Source organism: Coffea arabica, chromosome 8c (assembly GCF_036785885.1).
Source record: "Coffea arabica cultivar ET-39 chromosome 8c, Coffea Arabica ET-39 HiFi, whole genome shotgun sequence".
In the NCBI taxonomy this organism is placed as follows: domain Eukaryota; kingdom Viridiplantae; phylum Streptophyta; class Magnoliopsida; order Gentianales; family Rubiaceae; genus Coffea; species Coffea arabica.
Genome location: NC_092325.1, coordinates 44,725,695 through 44,742,925, shown reverse-complemented (window position 1 = coordinate 44,742,925; position 17,231 = coordinate 44,725,695). Strand labels below are relative to the sequence as shown.

Sequence of the window (17,231 nt, the reverse complement as noted above, 5' to 3'; positions counted from 1 at the left end):
AGTTCTCAAGAGTCGACCCGGATGGAATCCATGGGCCACAATCGCTTGAATACAACTACCTGCAGCCTGGGAACCCTGGAATGTCTGGAATAGAAGACAGTCAGGCCCACCACCTTGTCTTGATTGGGCCGATTTTATTTCCTTTCAAATCCCAGGAGTCATTAATCCCAAAAAAAAAAAAACAAAAAAAAAGGGCCTGATTTCAGTCACGGCAAAACTACGCCACCAGAGTTACGTGAAAAATCAACAACCTCACAAGTCAAACTTCCATCATCCAATCTCCCTGAAAGGGAAACATCGGCAGTTTTCTACGTCTCCCTCACATATTGACCCCCCCAGTGTAGGGTGCGATCATCCGGAGGTTCGTGTGAAATAATTTATCAATTTTGAAAGCTCAAAGGGGATAATAAATGCAGCAGTGTTTATATAGAGAAGCGAAGCCCAAAATTTCATCCTATTTTCGAAATTCAGCTAGAACGATAACAAACTCAGTTCAGTAGCAAAAACATTCTAGTGCTGTGAAAAAGAATGTGCATGTTTCAATTTTTCTTTTTTTTTTTTTCTGGAATGCCCCATGGTTTTTTTTTTTGGGTGTTGGGGGGAGGGGTGACCATGAAGGGAAAAAAAAGAAAAAGTTAACAAGGAAAAAAAAAGGCCGAGTTCCATCAATCATCAAAGGAAAAAAAAAAAGGCCGAGTTCCATCACATTCCACCAAAGATATACAAGTAGTCCAAATGACATCCCTGTGAAAGAGTCAGAGAGGGGGAGACTAAAAAACAACCTAAAACCGAAATGCGAGAGAACCATGATCAATCTTCTTCATCTTCAGGAAGTCCTGGATCATCCCCAATGTCTTCAAGCAGTTTTTCAACATCCTCACCCAATTCCATTAATCTTGCACTAAGTCTCTCTACCTTGCTCTGCTCCTGTCCAAGACAGACGAACAAATCGTTTAATTCAGCTTCACTCTCCTTTTGAGCTTCCTCTCTAGCTTCTGCTTTCAGTGTCTCCACATCTGGGATGGGGACAGCTCCACCACTACTTGGAGCTTTTACTTCCTTCTCCAAATGGAAGTTTGTCTGCTCCAAGCTGTTGTATGCATCGGATAAGCTTTTCAGATCGGCTTCCATCTTACCAGCTAAATTTCGGTACATGGAAGCCTCAGACTCAATCTTGGTTTTCTCTGCCTTGAGCATCTCAAGTCGTTGAGAAGCCTCATGAAGGTCTCTTCTAAGTGCCTCAACTTGGACTCTTTCTGCTCCTGCACTAGGTCTACGCTCAAGCTCTGATGAGCCATCCCCACCTGTCCTTGCAAGATCCTCCGCCAAAGTTGCATTTCGACTTAGAAGGTCCTATTTGTCAAGTAGCAGCAAAAAATGAAATCATGTAAGACAGACAGGTGCATGTGGTCGTGCTCACATAATAATGCCGCAAGATGGCCAAGTTGGCTGCAAAAGCCAAACATTGCGTTGCATTTGATTTTCTAGTTTGATTAGACAAATACAAGGACTACCATTGCCTCAAAATTAAATGTCAAGCAAAGGTCTGATATCATCCTGCTTCCAAGAAATCAGATGCTTATGGAAACTGCAACTACATTTAATCGAGCTATATTCCCATAATCTTGATGAAATTGGCGGTTCTCATACTTAGTGGACAAGAAGCCTTAAATTAGAATACAATGAAACGAGAGATTCACAAAAATATACCTGTATCTCGAGGCATTGTTTCTCAACAAATGTCTTTAGCCGCTTAATATAGTCACCATTAGCTTCTCCATTTCTCTGCTCTAGTTCAGCTGGCACCACTGCCACCTGGCTCTTTGGATGGCTGTAGATTTCTACAGTCTTTTCTCTGATTTCACCCTCCAAATGCTTCAGAAAGTTGACAAACTGAGAATCAAATGTAGAAACCAGCATAGCATGATCATTTTTCAGATCAATTGCCTCATTTTCATCAACATCTTCAATCTCTGCCATGCTAGCAGCACTAGATCTGGTTAACTGTTTGCGGGACAGGGTTGGCTTGGCAGATGTAAACAATAGGCTTTTCTGCATTTCGTCAAATTTAAGAAAATATGATGTTAACCCAATTTTCTGGCTTACGGCATCAGCTATGCTCAAAGCATCCCTTCCACTATCATTAGATTTATTGAATATTACACATTCCCCCAAGAGCACTGCAGCCAATCCCCTAACACAGACAGTCATGGCCGGATTTGAAACCAACTCAAGCAAATAGGTTAGATGAGGGCGTGAATCAAGGAAGTACTGCACTGCATTTGGACAACTAGAGAGCCAAATAACTAGTAGCTTCAAGATAAATGGTTGGACATAGGCATTGCCAGATCCACTTGATTTTCCATCGTTACCATTCATAGAAGAGGAAAGAGCAAGGTACTTCACCATACGGTGCATCAAAGGCTCGGGACCTCCTAATGAGGGCATTGGAGCTTCAAGTTTAATTTTAAGGACCTGCACCAAATGATATATCAAAGAGTATGCAAAACAACCATAAGACTTGGCCAACTTCCACAACTGTACTCAAAGCCAATACTCTCAATCTTTATTTGCTTCTAAAAAATAAAATGTAGCTTTTTGGACAAAGGGCATCAAGAATTCACATGGAAAGTTGTAATTGCATACCCTTTCTTTGCATTCCATATTATCCTTGAGGACATGAGAAAGCACACTAGCAGCTCTGCAGCAAGTCTGCATTTCAAATATAGTATAAATGGTTTTACATGTTGAGCAACAAGGACCACAGAACCAATGTACGAAAGGTATGAAAACTTATTCAAGATATGATTCAGATACTGAGACGACTAAATCAAGAGGAGGACAAAAATAGTTTAGATGGCTATGAACAGTTTTCATCGTCAGGACCTCTAGAATTAGAAACAAAAGTAGTTTAGATGGCTCTGGAACAGTGTTCATCGTCAGGACCTCTAGAAACAAAATACACAATGAAATGCATTTCTACAACTGATCTTTTTCTTTTATCGGCTTCTTTAATCATCCCCAAACTGTTCCTTGTCATGTAGAGCACACAGGTCAATCTAGACACAAAAAAACAAAAAACTGACAAAATAAAAGTACACTATAAAAAGCAACAAGCATAATGTCTTCTACTTAGAAACTTGGCATAGCTCTGTCATAAAAGTCAAAACCCAAACCTGGTTAACAACATATTTACTAGAATTCATCATATTCGTGAACTGTATAAAATCTAAGGTCAGATTTCAACATTAAATTTGCAAAAGTAAAAAAGTTCACACGATTTCCCTATTTTTAACTTCCAAATGGAAATGGATTCTCAAAGTCAGATTACAGCCCAACGGACAACCTACATATAGGAACATCAAGAAACACAAAATTTATATTAAGTGGAATGATTCATGAAAAGAAATTTCATCTGTCTCTCTCCCACCTATCAATGCTCTGCAATAATGAGCTTACAGTTTCAAATTCATAGCAAACTAATGGACATGCCAGTGTAACCCCAAAATAATAAAAAATAAAAAAATAACAACAACAACAACAACTTCATTTTGAAGATAAAATCCTCTTCCTAAATTCAGAAAATCCTTCTACATGCTTTTCCTTTAAGACAAAACAATAACGATCAGCATACATACCTCAAGATCACCATTGCTTTCACTCATTGTAAGACCATGTAACAGCATGCTGCCAAGACAGGTTTCATAAAAGTTTATTATTCTAAAAGGAAATTTACTTTTCTCTCCCTCCCTTCATTACCCTCATTGTGACCTCACTATAACTGCCCTTTTCCTTCATCTCCTTTTTTTCTTTTTTTTTCATTTGTTCCTTTTTTTTGTTTTTTGGGCCGGGGGGTTGCAAGGGATTAATGTTTAAGAAAGAACATGAGGTAGACAGGAAAGTATTTCCAAGTGCTTTGTTTTCACAATAACCATTGCCAGCTAAAAAAAAGCTCAAGAATGGAACAAAAGGAATATAGAACTACCTTCCAAATGACATGTGAACATCGTCCTCAAAGGGCGCATGAGTCATCAGTTGCGGCTGTGGTATTAGCGTTGATGCCAACATTGTCTGACCATCAGGATTTTTCTGCTTCCAATAATTAAATCACACATTTTAAGTGTTATTGAAGACATGTACAAGGGAGGGGGGGGGGGGAACAGAAGCATCATAAAACCTCAAACAGAGAGAAGATATGATAACTTAGAAATTGAAGCCCTTGGTAACTGACAATGCATTTTGAGATGCATAAATTATAGGAAACCATCATAAAGATAAAGCTGATAATTCAAACCTCACAAAAACTCTTAAAAACATAGTCTGCAGATACAAACTCTTGGACACTAGAAGTGCGTAAGATAATCCTGAGTATAGAATTCAGAGCTGGCTCCACATGTGGTTCCTCACCAAGAACTTTACTTGCAAGAGAGTCACGATTTTGAGGATGACCGGCAATCAGGTCTCCAATGCATTGCAGTGCCTGAATAGTATGAAAGTGAAATTGATAAGCGCATTACATGTCTCCAAATTTTCATTATTTTCACTAGATATATTCTGAAGAACAGCCATGGCACTCATGGTCAATAAAAAAGACTAATATATGTTGTTCAATTTCTCATTACCTTGTTATTTCCTGCATAACAGGTAATTCTACATTGTATTCATCTCCCAGTGAAGAGGAAAACTGAGAGGATAGCATGAATCAAAAAAAAAAATCACCAGGCTAGGGATTTAAAGTTACATTACCATGCAACGCACTGGTACAGGGGCCCATTGGTTTTCAACTCCCAACATCAATAAATGGTCCAAAACCTTTTTCTACAATATACATAAACAGTAATTGCTTAGAAAATTGAGGTCAAAGCCTTGAGAAACTTCACAAAGGAGAAATATTGAAACCAACCTGAACCAAGACTGTTTTGTTAGTCAGGCTATTTTTTTCCTTGCCAGGATCTGCTTCTCGACCTCTAATCATGAGCAAATGAATCGTTTCCAGAACACTGAGTATATTTATTGTCTACTGGCAATTGAATGATTCACAAGAACAAAGAAATGAAATAAGAAAGGCTTCTTTGATGGCTTATACAAGCAAATCAGTAATTGCTTCAGCGTGCCCAGCAGGTACAGTCATTTCAAACTAGATGCAAGACATTTGTAATAATGTAATCTTGAGTTTTGAACCTTTTGTTGAGTAAACTTGTAGGTGGTTCCTCGGAGAATTGACATTAAAGGGTCCAAGCCCATTGTTTCTCTAAGCAGTACCTAAATCAGGCAAAAATAATTAGTTGCAGATTAAGAGCTAGGCATATTTAACCACAAATAATATCTTAACTAACCTGATTAGATGCATTATTACGCAGGAGATTGTTCAACAACTCAAGACAGTCCTGTAGAGTACCAAAGAGAAACCAGGAACAATCATATCCATATAAAATACAAATCAGAATGAAAATACTGTGAAATAGTTACAGATATCAATAAACCTCATACATAACCAGAACTAAACCTATATGCACCACCACCTAAGAAGGCCATAATAACCCACTGTGTTTGTCATTCACAGAGGAAAAGTTAGCCAGAAGCTATTCATACGATATCAAAATGGACAATGTACAAGGTATTAGTTTTACTTGATATCTAAACAAATGAAATTGAACTTCTTTATGCATCATAAATGAAAAGTAAGCCAAAAAAAAAAAAAACAATTCACTATGTCCTAGGAAGCCAAGTCTCCATCTTTGACAAAGAAACAAAGGTATCAGTAGTTAAGAGTAAAGAAGACACGCTAATCAGGTTAATGCTATAAAAGCAAAACTTCAGAATGAATTTGATACACCACCAAAAAAGAAGTGATAGAAAACAAGGAAATTTTGGGTCTTTTGGTAGAGGAGAGAAACATATAAAGATGACTGCACCATAATGACAAATGCATGTGATTTAAATTGTAAACCACCTGAACAACTACACCTCCTTCTGAACCTCCTTCCTCTTTGACAATGCTAAAAATCTTCTCAAAAGCACCTTCAAAAACCACTATTTTTTGAATTTCCTGAATATGATTACAGCAAGAAATCAGGTCAAATAGAAAAGCAAAACGAAATTAATCTGAGACAAGAATATAGCCAAATGTCACCTCAGCTTCGCGGGTCAAGTAAGTCAGGAGTAACAAAGCCTCATTTCTTATAACCTACAAAAAGAAACAAAAGTAACTCAAGATCCATCATCAACAGGGAGATTAGATTCAAAGCCACTCAACGCTAGTAATAGTTTCATACCTCACGATCCATGAGCATATCCATAAGCCGTGTAATACCACGAGGAATGGTGAGAATAGCTTCTTGCAACCTGAAAAATCGATTTAAAATTCTAAGAAAGGTAGAAGTTACAAAGCAACAAGAGAAATGATTAAGCAACATCATGTATAAAACATTTCAGGAAAAATTACCTACTAGGAGAGTTTGTTAGAAGTGCTGTTAACAGCTGAATTGTAAAGTAGCGCACATAGAAATCCTCATCCGACTGCCAGAACACTAAATTAGGAATTGCAAAGGAAAAAGCAAAACCAAAACATATGCAGATTATTAGTCCAAAAGTTGGTTTTCTTACCAACAAGCTTAAAAGAAGAGATATGCTGTCTACTTCTCTAGAAAGCAAATCGCTATTCATTAGAGCTGGTTGAACCTCATTTTTTGGACCTCTGCTATGAGCAACTGGAGTTAAGGCACCCAGAAGAGTTTCCAGAGCTCCACGAACCTTCAAACGGTCAACATTATAACATTTTAGTATCTAATACAAGTGCATGGTGAGTAAAAAGATCAAAAGATGTTCTGTCTTTAAAGTTGAGATTGTGCAACTTAGCAGTGTAAATTGTTATCTAACAACCAGAGACACTCTATATTCATGAAATGTGCTCGACTGTAAATCATCACAATGGGTTTTATTCATCTCTATTCTGATAGTTGGGCAAAAACACACTTTACTCAACCCAGAAGTATGAACAGTGAGAATACCACAACAGGGATGGCATATATTAGAGACTAAACAACAACCAGTGCTAAGTACAACCAGAAAGCTTATACATTCAAAAGCGATCGATGTAAGCCTCCCACAAAGGAAAGATACCCGAATATATTCAGCAAAATTAGCACATGGACAATCAGTAAATTAGATATCAACATCATTTACTTTTCCAGAATGAACTCCCAGCACTACATGTAGATTTTAGACCACAAAATGAAGGAACTATAATAGAAATTCAAGAATTTTTGACAAAAAAATATAGAAATTCAAGAATCAAAATCAAAATATGAAAAGGGACAGGAAAAAAGGGAGACAGAAGGATTCAAACCAATTCAAGATCATCGCGTTCCTCTTTTAAGACGCTCAAAAGTATTGGAAAGCCTGAAAAGCATTAATTCAAAGGGTGAGTTACCCACTTGTGGGAAAAAAACCAAATTCATCCAGAAGAGAGAAGCAATTACCCATTGCCCCAAAAGCCAACTGTGCAGCTTGACTTTCAGGCACAGCAGATTGCAGTTCAGCCATAGCAGCCCTCCTATCCTCAGCCAGTACACCATTGCTTATCCGGTCAAGTAAGCGTTCGATATAACTGTTGTCACAATACCTGAACTAAGAACAAGATATAGAATCTACATTGAAAGAAAGACAGTCCCAAACTCACAAGAAGAACTCACGGCTCCAAATCTCAACTAGAATCTAATAGCACACCCCTTGGTTAGAAGGCCTACATTTGCTATATTTCCTACACTCCTTGACATTCTACACCTTCTCACTTACGTGGACAAGTTAGTCAAGTTTTTACCTCCATATTCCCAGTCATTTTCAAACAAAGCTAACACTCGTACACATACACATAAATCAATCCACGAAACAAGAAATTTACCTATCTTCACTCGAACCCGAGTTCTCATTTCCAAAGACACGTCCAACGTACCCCTGCACAATTAGTAATACTCAGCTAATTAAAATTTTAATACACACTGAAGCAAAAAGGAATTCTTTTTTTTTTTAAAGGAATACAAAATTGAAAAATAGAGCAAAACGAGTAACAAGCTATGCATTCCGTTATCTGAATACAGAATATTAAAACCAACAAAAAGAACTGGAGGAAATTGAAAAGTATCAGCTTCCAGATGAACCAATAGCTAAGATTAAATTGTCAAGCTACTAATAAGATAAAATGGCAAATTAAATAAAATAATCACCTGGTACTTGGAAACTAAATCCATTCTTGCTGTATACTGTATATCTTAGTACCTGAAACAAGTTATAGAGAAGAATATAACCCTTTATCAAAAAAGGTCAAACCTTGATGAACATGAACTACAGAATGAAAATAAAATCTCAATTGAAACCCATTATTAAACTTGATGAAGAAAACAAACCAATTCGGGCGAAATTGACACAAGATGATAACCTTTTTTTTGTCAAAAAAAAGACACAAGATGATAACCAGTTAAGGTAAAAATGGCAGAAATTGGACAATGACAATTAAAGTGAATTAAACCGTAGAATTGTGTTTCTTCCTTAACTCTCACCTTCGAGTCTGCTATGGCGAGAGAGATCGAGGAGAGAGAAGAAAGAGACAGGGAGGGACCGGGGGAGAGAGAGAGAGAGATTTAAACGGGTCGGGTCAAAGTGGGATAGGATATTGGGATGCAGAGTTACCAGAGTAGTTAGTTTTGTTCTGTTATTAGAGCGAGTAGAATTGGCGTCGTCGCATCATATGAACTGGAGTACACGTTCCTGGTTCCGTCCAGGTCATATTCAATTTGGATTTGGATCCGAGTTAATCCGTTATAAAAAAAAATTTTATTATAAATTCTCATTTTCTCAACCTTTTTTAAAAATTCTTTTGATGTATTTAATGTGCAATGAGTTTTTAAATTTATTGTAGGGAAAACTTTTCTTTTTTTTTTTCAAAATCTTTTATGACTACTCTAATAATGGAGAATGGAATGGAGTATCACAATGGCATGCTAGTATGAGTCAACCCCATAGCATTTAAATGAGTACGTTATATAGTTTTGTGTAAAAACAAGCTTTGGTTCCTAATAACATTGATGAAAAGAAGAATACATGGAATCAAAATATGTTTTCGGGTGTTTGTCAATAACATTGATGAAAGGCAAATAAATATTTTTTCTCTCAAAATTTATCCGGTGGTTGTAAATAATTTGGAGCGTAAATTGATTTCATGAATATTTTAGGAAACGACACCAAAATCACTTCTCCAACCTTTTATAATTTCTATTATTAGCCGTATTTTGGCTCTCATCTCCTTTCTCTTCCTCTTGACCTTCGTAACCATAGAAAAAGTACCTAGGAAGGATGACTTTGTTCCTTTTCTTGAGCTTATAGCATAAATCTAAGCATACTCAAGTTTAGATTCAGTTGACTATTTTAACTAATTATAGATTTTGATTTCTAAAATCAAGTTTGCGATACTCTGGGTTGTTTTTATACTCTTATTATAGTTTTTTTAATGATAAAAAAATGTTAAAATCTACTAACAACCAAAGAGTAGATTTTGCTGGTTCTGATGATCCTCTATAATTAGTTTCTTTTATCAGATTTTGTAAAATATAAAGCAACCAGAAACAATGTCTTATTCTATTATATTAGAACATTAATATTCTCAATACCTCATTGTCATTATTTTAATTTTTTATGCTATGCTAATAATTTTGAAAATGTTATCTGTTACTATGCCTTGAAACTTTACATTTATACATTTTTATTATTTAGCTTTATTTTTTAAAAAAAATATTAACACCTGAACTCATTAGATATATTCGAAAGTAAAAATTATTGTGACACGAAGCATAACAAAATTGTAATTTTTAGAGTTCAAAGAAAAAGAAACCTTGAAATTGTAATCTTTAGAGTGCAACGAAGGAGAAACCTTGACACATCTTCATTGTTACTTTTTTTTTTTTTCTCTCCTTTTTGGTTGTTGCCATTGTTACATGGAATGCAGAAAATTCTCAGGTCATCCTGATAACGCATATGCTTTTCCATTTCCACGAGATGATTATTAGCACGAGCGTATTGAATGCATGGGTCATCCATAGTCCTGCATTACACGGACCGTAAATGGTTCAAATTGTCCCGACCTTCAATTCGAGACCATTGGGCTCCAGCTGCTCTTTGTTTTTGGGTTGTACTCCAAATCCAAACTTTGCCATGTGCATTGCGAGAAGAGACAAGTGCAGAATGGGTTCGTGGATTGAACTCTGACAATGGCCTCACTGTAGAAAACGTCTTCACCTCCTTGTTTGTTTTTTTTAAGTAAAATTTTGTTACGAGTAAATTTTATATACACTAACAGTGTATAGATCATCACTATTGGATTCATAATATATATATATATATAAATTTAAATTTAAATTCAAAATTTAGATAATTATCATTTATCCAGTGTTAAGTGTTGACAGTGTATACACTGTAACTGTCATGATCATAGTGTTTAATACACATGTATTACACACACATCAAACTACTGTAAATATCATAATTTAGTATTTTACGCATTTCATTGAATTTCATCCCGTCACTATACCAAATTAATCGAGTGAGTTATGAGGAAAATAACTTTTTTTTTCTCATCAACATAGCTCATTTTGATGCATAGATTCATGTATGGATGAAGGGAACAGCAAAAAATGCCTTTCAAGTAGGTAACGATCGAGTTTGAGGGCATTCGTTGACAGAGTTCGGAGAAAATTTTTCTACTTAAACTCAACTGATTGATATTATTGTTCAAGAGAATATGATGGGCCCAAAACAATCTTTTATGGCAAATAAGTCTAAAAATTACACAGCACAGCAACGATGCGTGTGGCCTACAGTCCACGCTATGCAATAGAAACCATCCAAAAATCACTTGCTTCATTAGCACGGCAAGAACGGTTTTACTAAATTGTAAAGTTTTTTTTTTTGTTTTAACAAATATAATATGCTGCTTTGATATTTAATTCTCTTTTTTTTTTTGGAATACAAAGAGTGAAAATATCAATGCCGGCCGGAGAGAGAGCTAACAATATACCACCAAAGTTGCGATTTTGGTAAGATTAATACGGCATTATTACTGATTTAATGACATGACATCAAGAAATAGCCGGATTAATTTATTTTTTGTGAAACTAACTGTCGGTTGGTTCAAACTAGTATAATTTGGTTTCCATCAGAAGTTTATAATTATTTTTCTTAAATCATATTAATTAGTGCTTTAGTAATATATATCTACATGTTTAATCATTGTGGACTGAATCCTCATTCTTTGCAATAGAGGCGAACAGCAAAGCAAGAAATATTCGGCAGATGGAAGGCAGATTGTCACCACCTTGGAAGGCAGATTGTCACCACCTTGGAAAGGATGGATGACTAAAGTATCGGTTGTCAGTTATCACTTGTCTGAGAAAAGATTCAAAAATCAAGAACATCACTGAAGTACTAGGATAAATATGTCCATGTCAACTTCATCGTCTTTGATCTTGTTCCCCTGCGCGCCCAAGTTCATTCATAGTTGAAATTATGAGAGGAATATCTATACAGCACTTCAGCCACTTTGTTGCACAACTTTAATTTCAGCCGTTTGATTGCATGAATATATATACCGGTTTAGACTTGCTGCTAGCCTTGATCTGTATGCATGGATGAAGCACAAATACATGTAGCAAAGCAATTACACCGTTCTCATCATCAATCTTGCAAGATTTAGCTGCCCCTACCTAAAAAAGAGAAACATCTTGGTATGCTGCGAATCTCATTTTCTGAAGAGTCGAGGTTCTAAACCCTAAATATATATATGTGTGTATGATGGTGTTAGCATGTGCTAGCTAGGTAAATACATCTCAATCAGCTTTGGAGGTTTACCTAGAAAAGCACTTGAGAAAGCCACTTTCACTTAGCGAAAGTGGTAACCAAAAATCATAGCTTTGTTGAAGACTAAAGATGCAAGCAATTTTCTTCTGGGGCATGAAATCGATCAGTAGCTTCCTTTTTTGAGGGATTTAAGGACCACAATTAACATGCGATCTTGATATTTTGTAATTTCTGGATGAATGGTCCTAATCTTGAGCGGAGATTGCAACAAATACTGCTGCCTGAATTAATTGTCGTTATAATATAACAAAACAAAATATCTTTTGTTATGTGCCCCCAAAAAATTTGGAATCTTTGGTTAAGCTAATCAGAACCACAATTTTCATTCTCACTTATCCAGCAGGCCAGCTTTGAGAGCGAGAGAGAGGAATCACAATTCACCACCTTCTACTTATTTACATAGCTGCAAGATGAAAAAACTTTATAAATTACAGAATCTTATCTTCGAAAAGAGGAGAATTAAAGATCTGTATATATAGTCTTGCATCATCGATTGCTAGCAATACTAGGCGTCCAGCTCAAAAGCAACTCTAACTACTCTTCCAAAGCAGTAAAATGTTCAAAATTTATAGCCATTAATCCATTAATTTCCATTGTATGCGGTGTACCTAGCCAAAATATATGGTAACTTGTAGGACTAAAAATGTATGTTGCATTTCCATAGTTTCACCCAGTGCACATTTCAGTCGTCAACCACCACCATCCCTCCATGGCTGAGGACCCTTGAAAATGTTGATCGATGAACATCCTATGGGTGATCTCCAAACATTCTATTTCCTATCCTGCCAAATCATGGAGCAATTGTGCCCCCATCAAGTTCCTATACGGCAAATTCTGGCCTTCACTATCCAAGAGTGAGTACTGAACTGGTGGGCAATCTTCCATGTGCTCTCTAGAGTAAAAGAGAGAATTTTGTGAAGCTGGAGAGAATGCCAAACTCACCCCACCTCCACTGTGCTGCTGTAAACCCAACGTTAAGGACACCCCACCACCAGTACCACTGCCCCCGCTGCCGCTGCCGCTGCCGCTGCCGCTGCCGCTGCCGCTGCCGCTGCCACCAGCGGCGTAGGTCTGATGTGCATTTTCATAAGAGAGAGCACCAGCTGAGTGATGATTGTATGATGAGAAGTCCAACTCCACAGCGCCAAATGAATCCGAGACTCTGCTGAAACTGTGGTGTTGGATGTGCTGCAAGTTGTGATCATCCTGATGAAGGCTTTTGCTACTTTTGCTGTCATTCTTTTCAGGGTTGTTGATAATTGAAGAGAGGCACTCAGAATCAATTCTAACAAGTTGGTCCGGTGTTGGCTTCTGATCTTGATCAGCTCTAGACTGATGATGAGGGTTGTGATGATCATCAAGGCCTCCTTTGGCTGGTCCTTCATCCAAGGACTCCCCCAAGTTTTCTTCCTCCTTGGTTTCTTCAGTGTACATTTCTTCCACCATGGGCTTCCATAGCCTTACTCTGGCATTAATGAACCAATTGGACACCTGAACAAATACCAATATAAAACAAAGCATTAGTCATGCAAGATACGCTGAAAACAACAGGGATAAACTTTTCAACTTAAGCAAAAGAAATATTTCATTCACTAATAAATAGATTCTAAGAAGATATACTCCATCGCTAATATAATATACACGATGGTGGATTTAAATAATTGTTCTTAGAAAAGGACTTGCCTGACTTCTTGAGAGACCTGTTTGGCGAGCTAAAATGTGTTTATCTACATCAGTCGGGTACCTGCAACAAAATGTGAACATTAACACTTCCAGTCTTGAAAGTTATGGTTCATCCGGCTCGTTTGTGCTCTTTTTGCTAGGTGCGATCAAAATGATATTCTCGTATGCATTTATAAGGGAGAGAGAATGTGTGTGTGTGTGTGTGAGAGAGAGAGAGAGAGAGAGAGAGAGATGGGGCCAAGTTTTGCTGTAACAAACAAATTTCACGCAATTATAACAAAAAGGTCTATAAAATCGCTCGCATAAAAAAAAAAAAGGCATTTAGGAAGCAAAATGCGACAATGGACACAGGGAATCTTGATAATGGTGGAGAGAAACTAACAAATTTTGGGTTTGTTTTTCTAAACAATTGACTGAGACTTCAAGTAAGAAATATATTCAAATACTGTTGATTGTTGAACCTTTAGTCTATCTTGTACTACTTGATAAGTGAAAACAGCAAGAAATTAAAAGAAGGGATAGAAGGAGGAAGACTTTACGGATGAAGGAAGTGCTCAAAGAGCCAAGCGCGAAGAACAGATACGGCTCTCTCAGGAAGGCCGCGTTGAGGTCTCCATGGATGACTTTCCATCATGCTCATCTGCTGAAAAGCCCTCTGTTGCCTTAATGCTTGATCAAGAAGTCTAAGCCTCGGTGTCTCGCCTCCAGGAGCAGCCGTGTCTTTCTCCCCTAAAGCCTTCTTGGTGGCCTTAATCTGACCAACAATACCATCCCGTAAACATCTAAAATGTCTTGACATAGCCTTAGATGCCAAGGCTGAATAAACTGCTGCTGCTCCATTTCCAGCCACCGCTTCAAATGATGATACCACAGCCTTCATTTGATTACAGTAGTGCTTGTATCTTCTATCCACCTGCAGATTGGAAAAGATTTTAGTCTTTTTTTGTTCCTGAAGTTTTGAGAATTATTAGAGTTTCGAATACAAACAAGTTTTGAGTACCAGCAGTAAAATGTAAATATTACAGACAAATGAACTGAATAGAGGGTTCTGAAAATTAAATGGAATTTCCAAATTGTCACCATGTGAGCATTAATGGAAAAGTGTCCTCAGCTGCGGAGTTAGTTCAACTCTTCATGAGTTTCATTCCAGGAGTCCGAATAGTCCAGTAAATCTACTATTCCTTGATAGTTAGTAAACTACCGTCATCTTATGTGGATGGTGGAGATTTCATCATGAAGAAACACGATAAACAACAATAGAAAAAAGTTTTGATCTTAAAAGAAGAAGGGATGTTTTGCAGACGCAGATATATACCTCTTCTAGCATTTGAAGCAGCTTAGCTTTTCTCTTCTGCAGTTCCATTAGGTCAAGGGAATATAAAGATTGCATTTTTGAGGGATTGCTTGCATTTTCTTGGTCCTGCCATTGACTGGTTTTGTGAAGCTTTAACTTTGACGTACGGTCAGTTTGCTTTGTTTCGAGATTACAAAACTCATTCAGTAGCTCCTGAGCAGGAGCCAAGTACTTTGAGCTTCTTATCTGAAACAGGCCTTGATGATGAAGGTTTGCAGCTTTTCCCAAAAACCCATCTTCCATCATTTGTTGCTGCTGTTGAATATTCAAAGACTTGCCAATAAACTGCCCATCTCTTGAGGTGGAGGGAGCAAATCTCATATCATCTTGATGTTTGAGTTGAAAAGATTGTAATCCAATAGTTGAAGGATTGTTAGATGAGCCGAGTGACAGTGAAAGTCCTTGACTAGGCCTTTCGTTTCCTTCACAAGGAAACACCACTCTCAAAGAAGGATCGCCGAGAAGCACTGATCTGTTGACATGCCAAGCTGCTGAAGACTGATTATGATGATTTTGCGTAACCATCAGACTCTCCTGACTTGCTGTATCAGAAATCCCGGTTGAAAAATCAGGCTTAGCAGTTGCACTGAAATCTTGCTGATAAAATTGATCACTAGCCGATGATGGCTCATTGATGGTCTTTGAAGACGATGCACCACCAGCCTGATAATGGTGGTGGTGGTTTCCAGAAGGCTTACCAAAGAACTCTTTCCACATAACTGAATTGTTATCATGACTAGTCGGTTGTAGATTCTTGGATGGAAACCCTATCATCTCCATGCCAGTAGTCAAGTTATAGATCTCTGGATTGGACTCGAAGCTTTGCAACTGGGTGACTATATGAGTCTGGATACTGGGATTAACGTTTGAAGGATCTGAGTAACAATAGCCAGTTGTTGTAACCATAGCCCTCGTTTTCTCCTCACCACCTGGAATAGGCATAGATCTTATACGGTTTTCTTTCAGCTGGCTCTAAATTTTCATCAATTAGTCACGCGTACCCAAGAAACCAACACATCCCATGGGAAAAAAAAACACGAGTGGCAAAAGAAGTCAAAAAGGGAGGAAAATGAAGCAAAGATTAATCAAACCAAAAGATTTCCTCAGTCTAAGGCTTCAAGTTACAGGCTTTTTTGCAAGAAAATTAGAAAAAGGTTGGATTTTTATCCGTTAGACTACTGGTGGATCTCAGACTTGTGCTGTTAATAAGCCAAGCAAGAAGTGCAGTGGCATGAAGCTGACCTAGGCAGGAAGAAACAGAAATTCTTCAGAAATAGAAGATCAGATAGGGGGAAGTCTGATGACTGATGATGACTTCCAAGCCATGTTCATCATTTGATATGCCCCCCTTCTGCTTCTTCTGCTGATCTTTCTTTATTTCTCTCTCTCTCTCTCTCTCTCTCTCTCTCAGGCCAGCAGAGTGGGTCAATGCAATATATGATAGTAGTATTAGTATGTGATAGATATGAAGTACGTACAAACTAGTAGTAGAAGAATTCCAAGAAATCCAAAATCGCCCCTTCAATTATTTCCATATCCTGCCGATTAAAATACATGGTAAACAGTATTTTTATTTTTATTTTTTTGGAGAACAGCTGAAGTTTTGAAAATTTAATTTAATAATGAAAATTGAATACTTCTTTCAATTGGACAATCAGACACAGGGACCATATGTTTCCATAAATTAAAGACTCTCAAAAAATAATACCCCATGCACAAACAGGACCATGGAGTGTTTGGGCAGATGGACTAGAGAGAAGAAAATCATCGTCCTCTCTGCCTTGGTACAATACAACATGCTAAAAAGCCGCCACTTGATGTCTTTGTTCTTGACTGTGGTGCTATCTTAGCAGTAGCAATTAGTACTACTGCGCTATTATTACACCACCCCAAACCAGACCAAAAAAAAAAAAAAAAAAGTAGAAAAGCTGAAAAGAAATTTAAAAAAAAAAAAAAAAAAGAGCATCAACAACAGAGACAAATGAAACCCCGCTGCTACATGTACTACGGGTACAGATCTTGGAAGGGTACGAATCCCTAAAACTGAAGCTAAGCTAGAGTTGTGTGCAGGCTTTTTCAGATGGGTTTTTACTCAGTTTTGAGTTGTGGGGCTAATAATCTGATCAGAAAAATCAATAATGTCACTATGAGAGAAAGAGGAGTGGTGGGGTGGTAACTGAGAAGGATGGAGAGAGAGAGGGGGGCAGAAATGGGGGAATTAGATACCAATGGTTGTGTTGTGCAAAATGTTCCCTAAATTAGCGTCTGTGGAGGTCCTGAGATGAGG

At 37.4% G+C, this 17,231-nt stretch overlaps 2 protein-coding genes across 3 annotated transcripts; both read right to left on the bottom strand.

Moving 5' to 3' along the window:
• Nucleotides 1-635: 635 nt before the first annotated feature.
• Nucleotides 636-8,720, bottom strand: LOC113706547 (golgin candidate 6-like). Of its 2 annotated transcripts, none has more exons than XM_072062545.1 (20): nucleotides 8,559-8,720; nucleotides 8,226-8,277; nucleotides 7,904-7,956; nucleotides 7,482-7,609; nucleotides 7,349-7,401; nucleotides 6,607-6,753; nucleotides 6,446-6,519; nucleotides 6,276-6,345; nucleotides 6,134-6,187; nucleotides 5,954-6,049; nucleotides 5,337-5,387; nucleotides 5,182-5,262; nucleotides 4,904-5,017; nucleotides 4,747-4,818; nucleotides 4,295-4,480; nucleotides 3,986-4,089; nucleotides 3,639-3,687; nucleotides 2,647-2,712; nucleotides 1,711-2,475; nucleotides 636-1,353 (listed from the first exon to the last, which is right to left on the bottom strand). In XM_072062545.1, the coding sequence occupies exons 2-20, from the start codon at nucleotides 8,247-8,249 to the stop codon at nucleotides 811-813; spliced, it is 2,730 nt and encodes a 909-aa protein (XP_071918646.1). In that variant the 5' UTR covers nucleotides 8,250-8,277; nucleotides 8,559-8,720; the 3' UTR covers nucleotides 636-810. The 2 variants fall into 2 exon arrangements, with proteins under 2 accessions (XP_071918646.1, XP_071918645.1); XM_072062544.1 differs by having other exon boundaries at nucleotides 7,482-7,624; nucleotides 8,559-8,699.
• A 3,554-nt stretch (nucleotides 8,721-12,274) lies between these two features.
• On the bottom strand, nucleotides 12,275-16,353 carry LOC113705389 (homeobox protein BEL1 homolog). The gene is made up of 4 exons (XM_072063227.1): nucleotides 14,906-16,353; nucleotides 14,130-14,503; nucleotides 13,591-13,651; nucleotides 12,275-13,398 (listed from the first exon to the last, which is right to left on the bottom strand). The coding sequence occupies exons 1-4, from the start codon at nucleotides 15,884-15,886 to the stop codon at nucleotides 12,685-12,687; spliced, it is 2,130 nt and encodes a 709-aa protein (XP_071919328.1). The 5' UTR covers nucleotides 15,887-16,353; the 3' UTR covers nucleotides 12,275-12,684.
• Between the last annotated feature and the right edge of the window lie 878 nt (nucleotides 16,354-17,231).

Excerpts from the sequence above, each read along its gene's own strand:
- LOC113705389 (XM_072063227.1), bottom strand. The coding sequence starts at position 15,886 with ATGCCTATTCCAGGTGGTGAGGAGAAAACGAGGGCTATGGTTACAACA. Across the intron at positions 13,652-14,129 it reads TTTGAGCACTTCCTTCATCC|GTACCCGACTGATGTAGATA; the intron begins GTAAAGTCTTCC and ends ATTTTGTTGCAG. Across the intron at positions 13,399-13,590 it reads CAGGTCTCTCAAGAAGTCAG|GTGTCCAATTGGTTCATTAA; the intron begins GCAAGTCCTTTT and ends GTATTTGTTCAG.
- LOC113706547 (XM_072062544.1), bottom strand. The coding sequence starts at position 8,249 with ATGGATTTAGTTTCCAAGTACCAG. Across the intron at positions 7,625-7,903 it reads TCGGGTTCGAGTGAAGATAG|GTATTGTGACAACAGTTATA; the intron begins GTAAATTTCTTG and ends TTCTTAGTTCAG. Across the intron at positions 2,713-3,638 it reads AAAGCAATGGTGATCTTGAG|ACTTGCTGCAGAGCTGCTAG; the intron begins GTATGTATGCTG and ends TTTGAAATGCAG.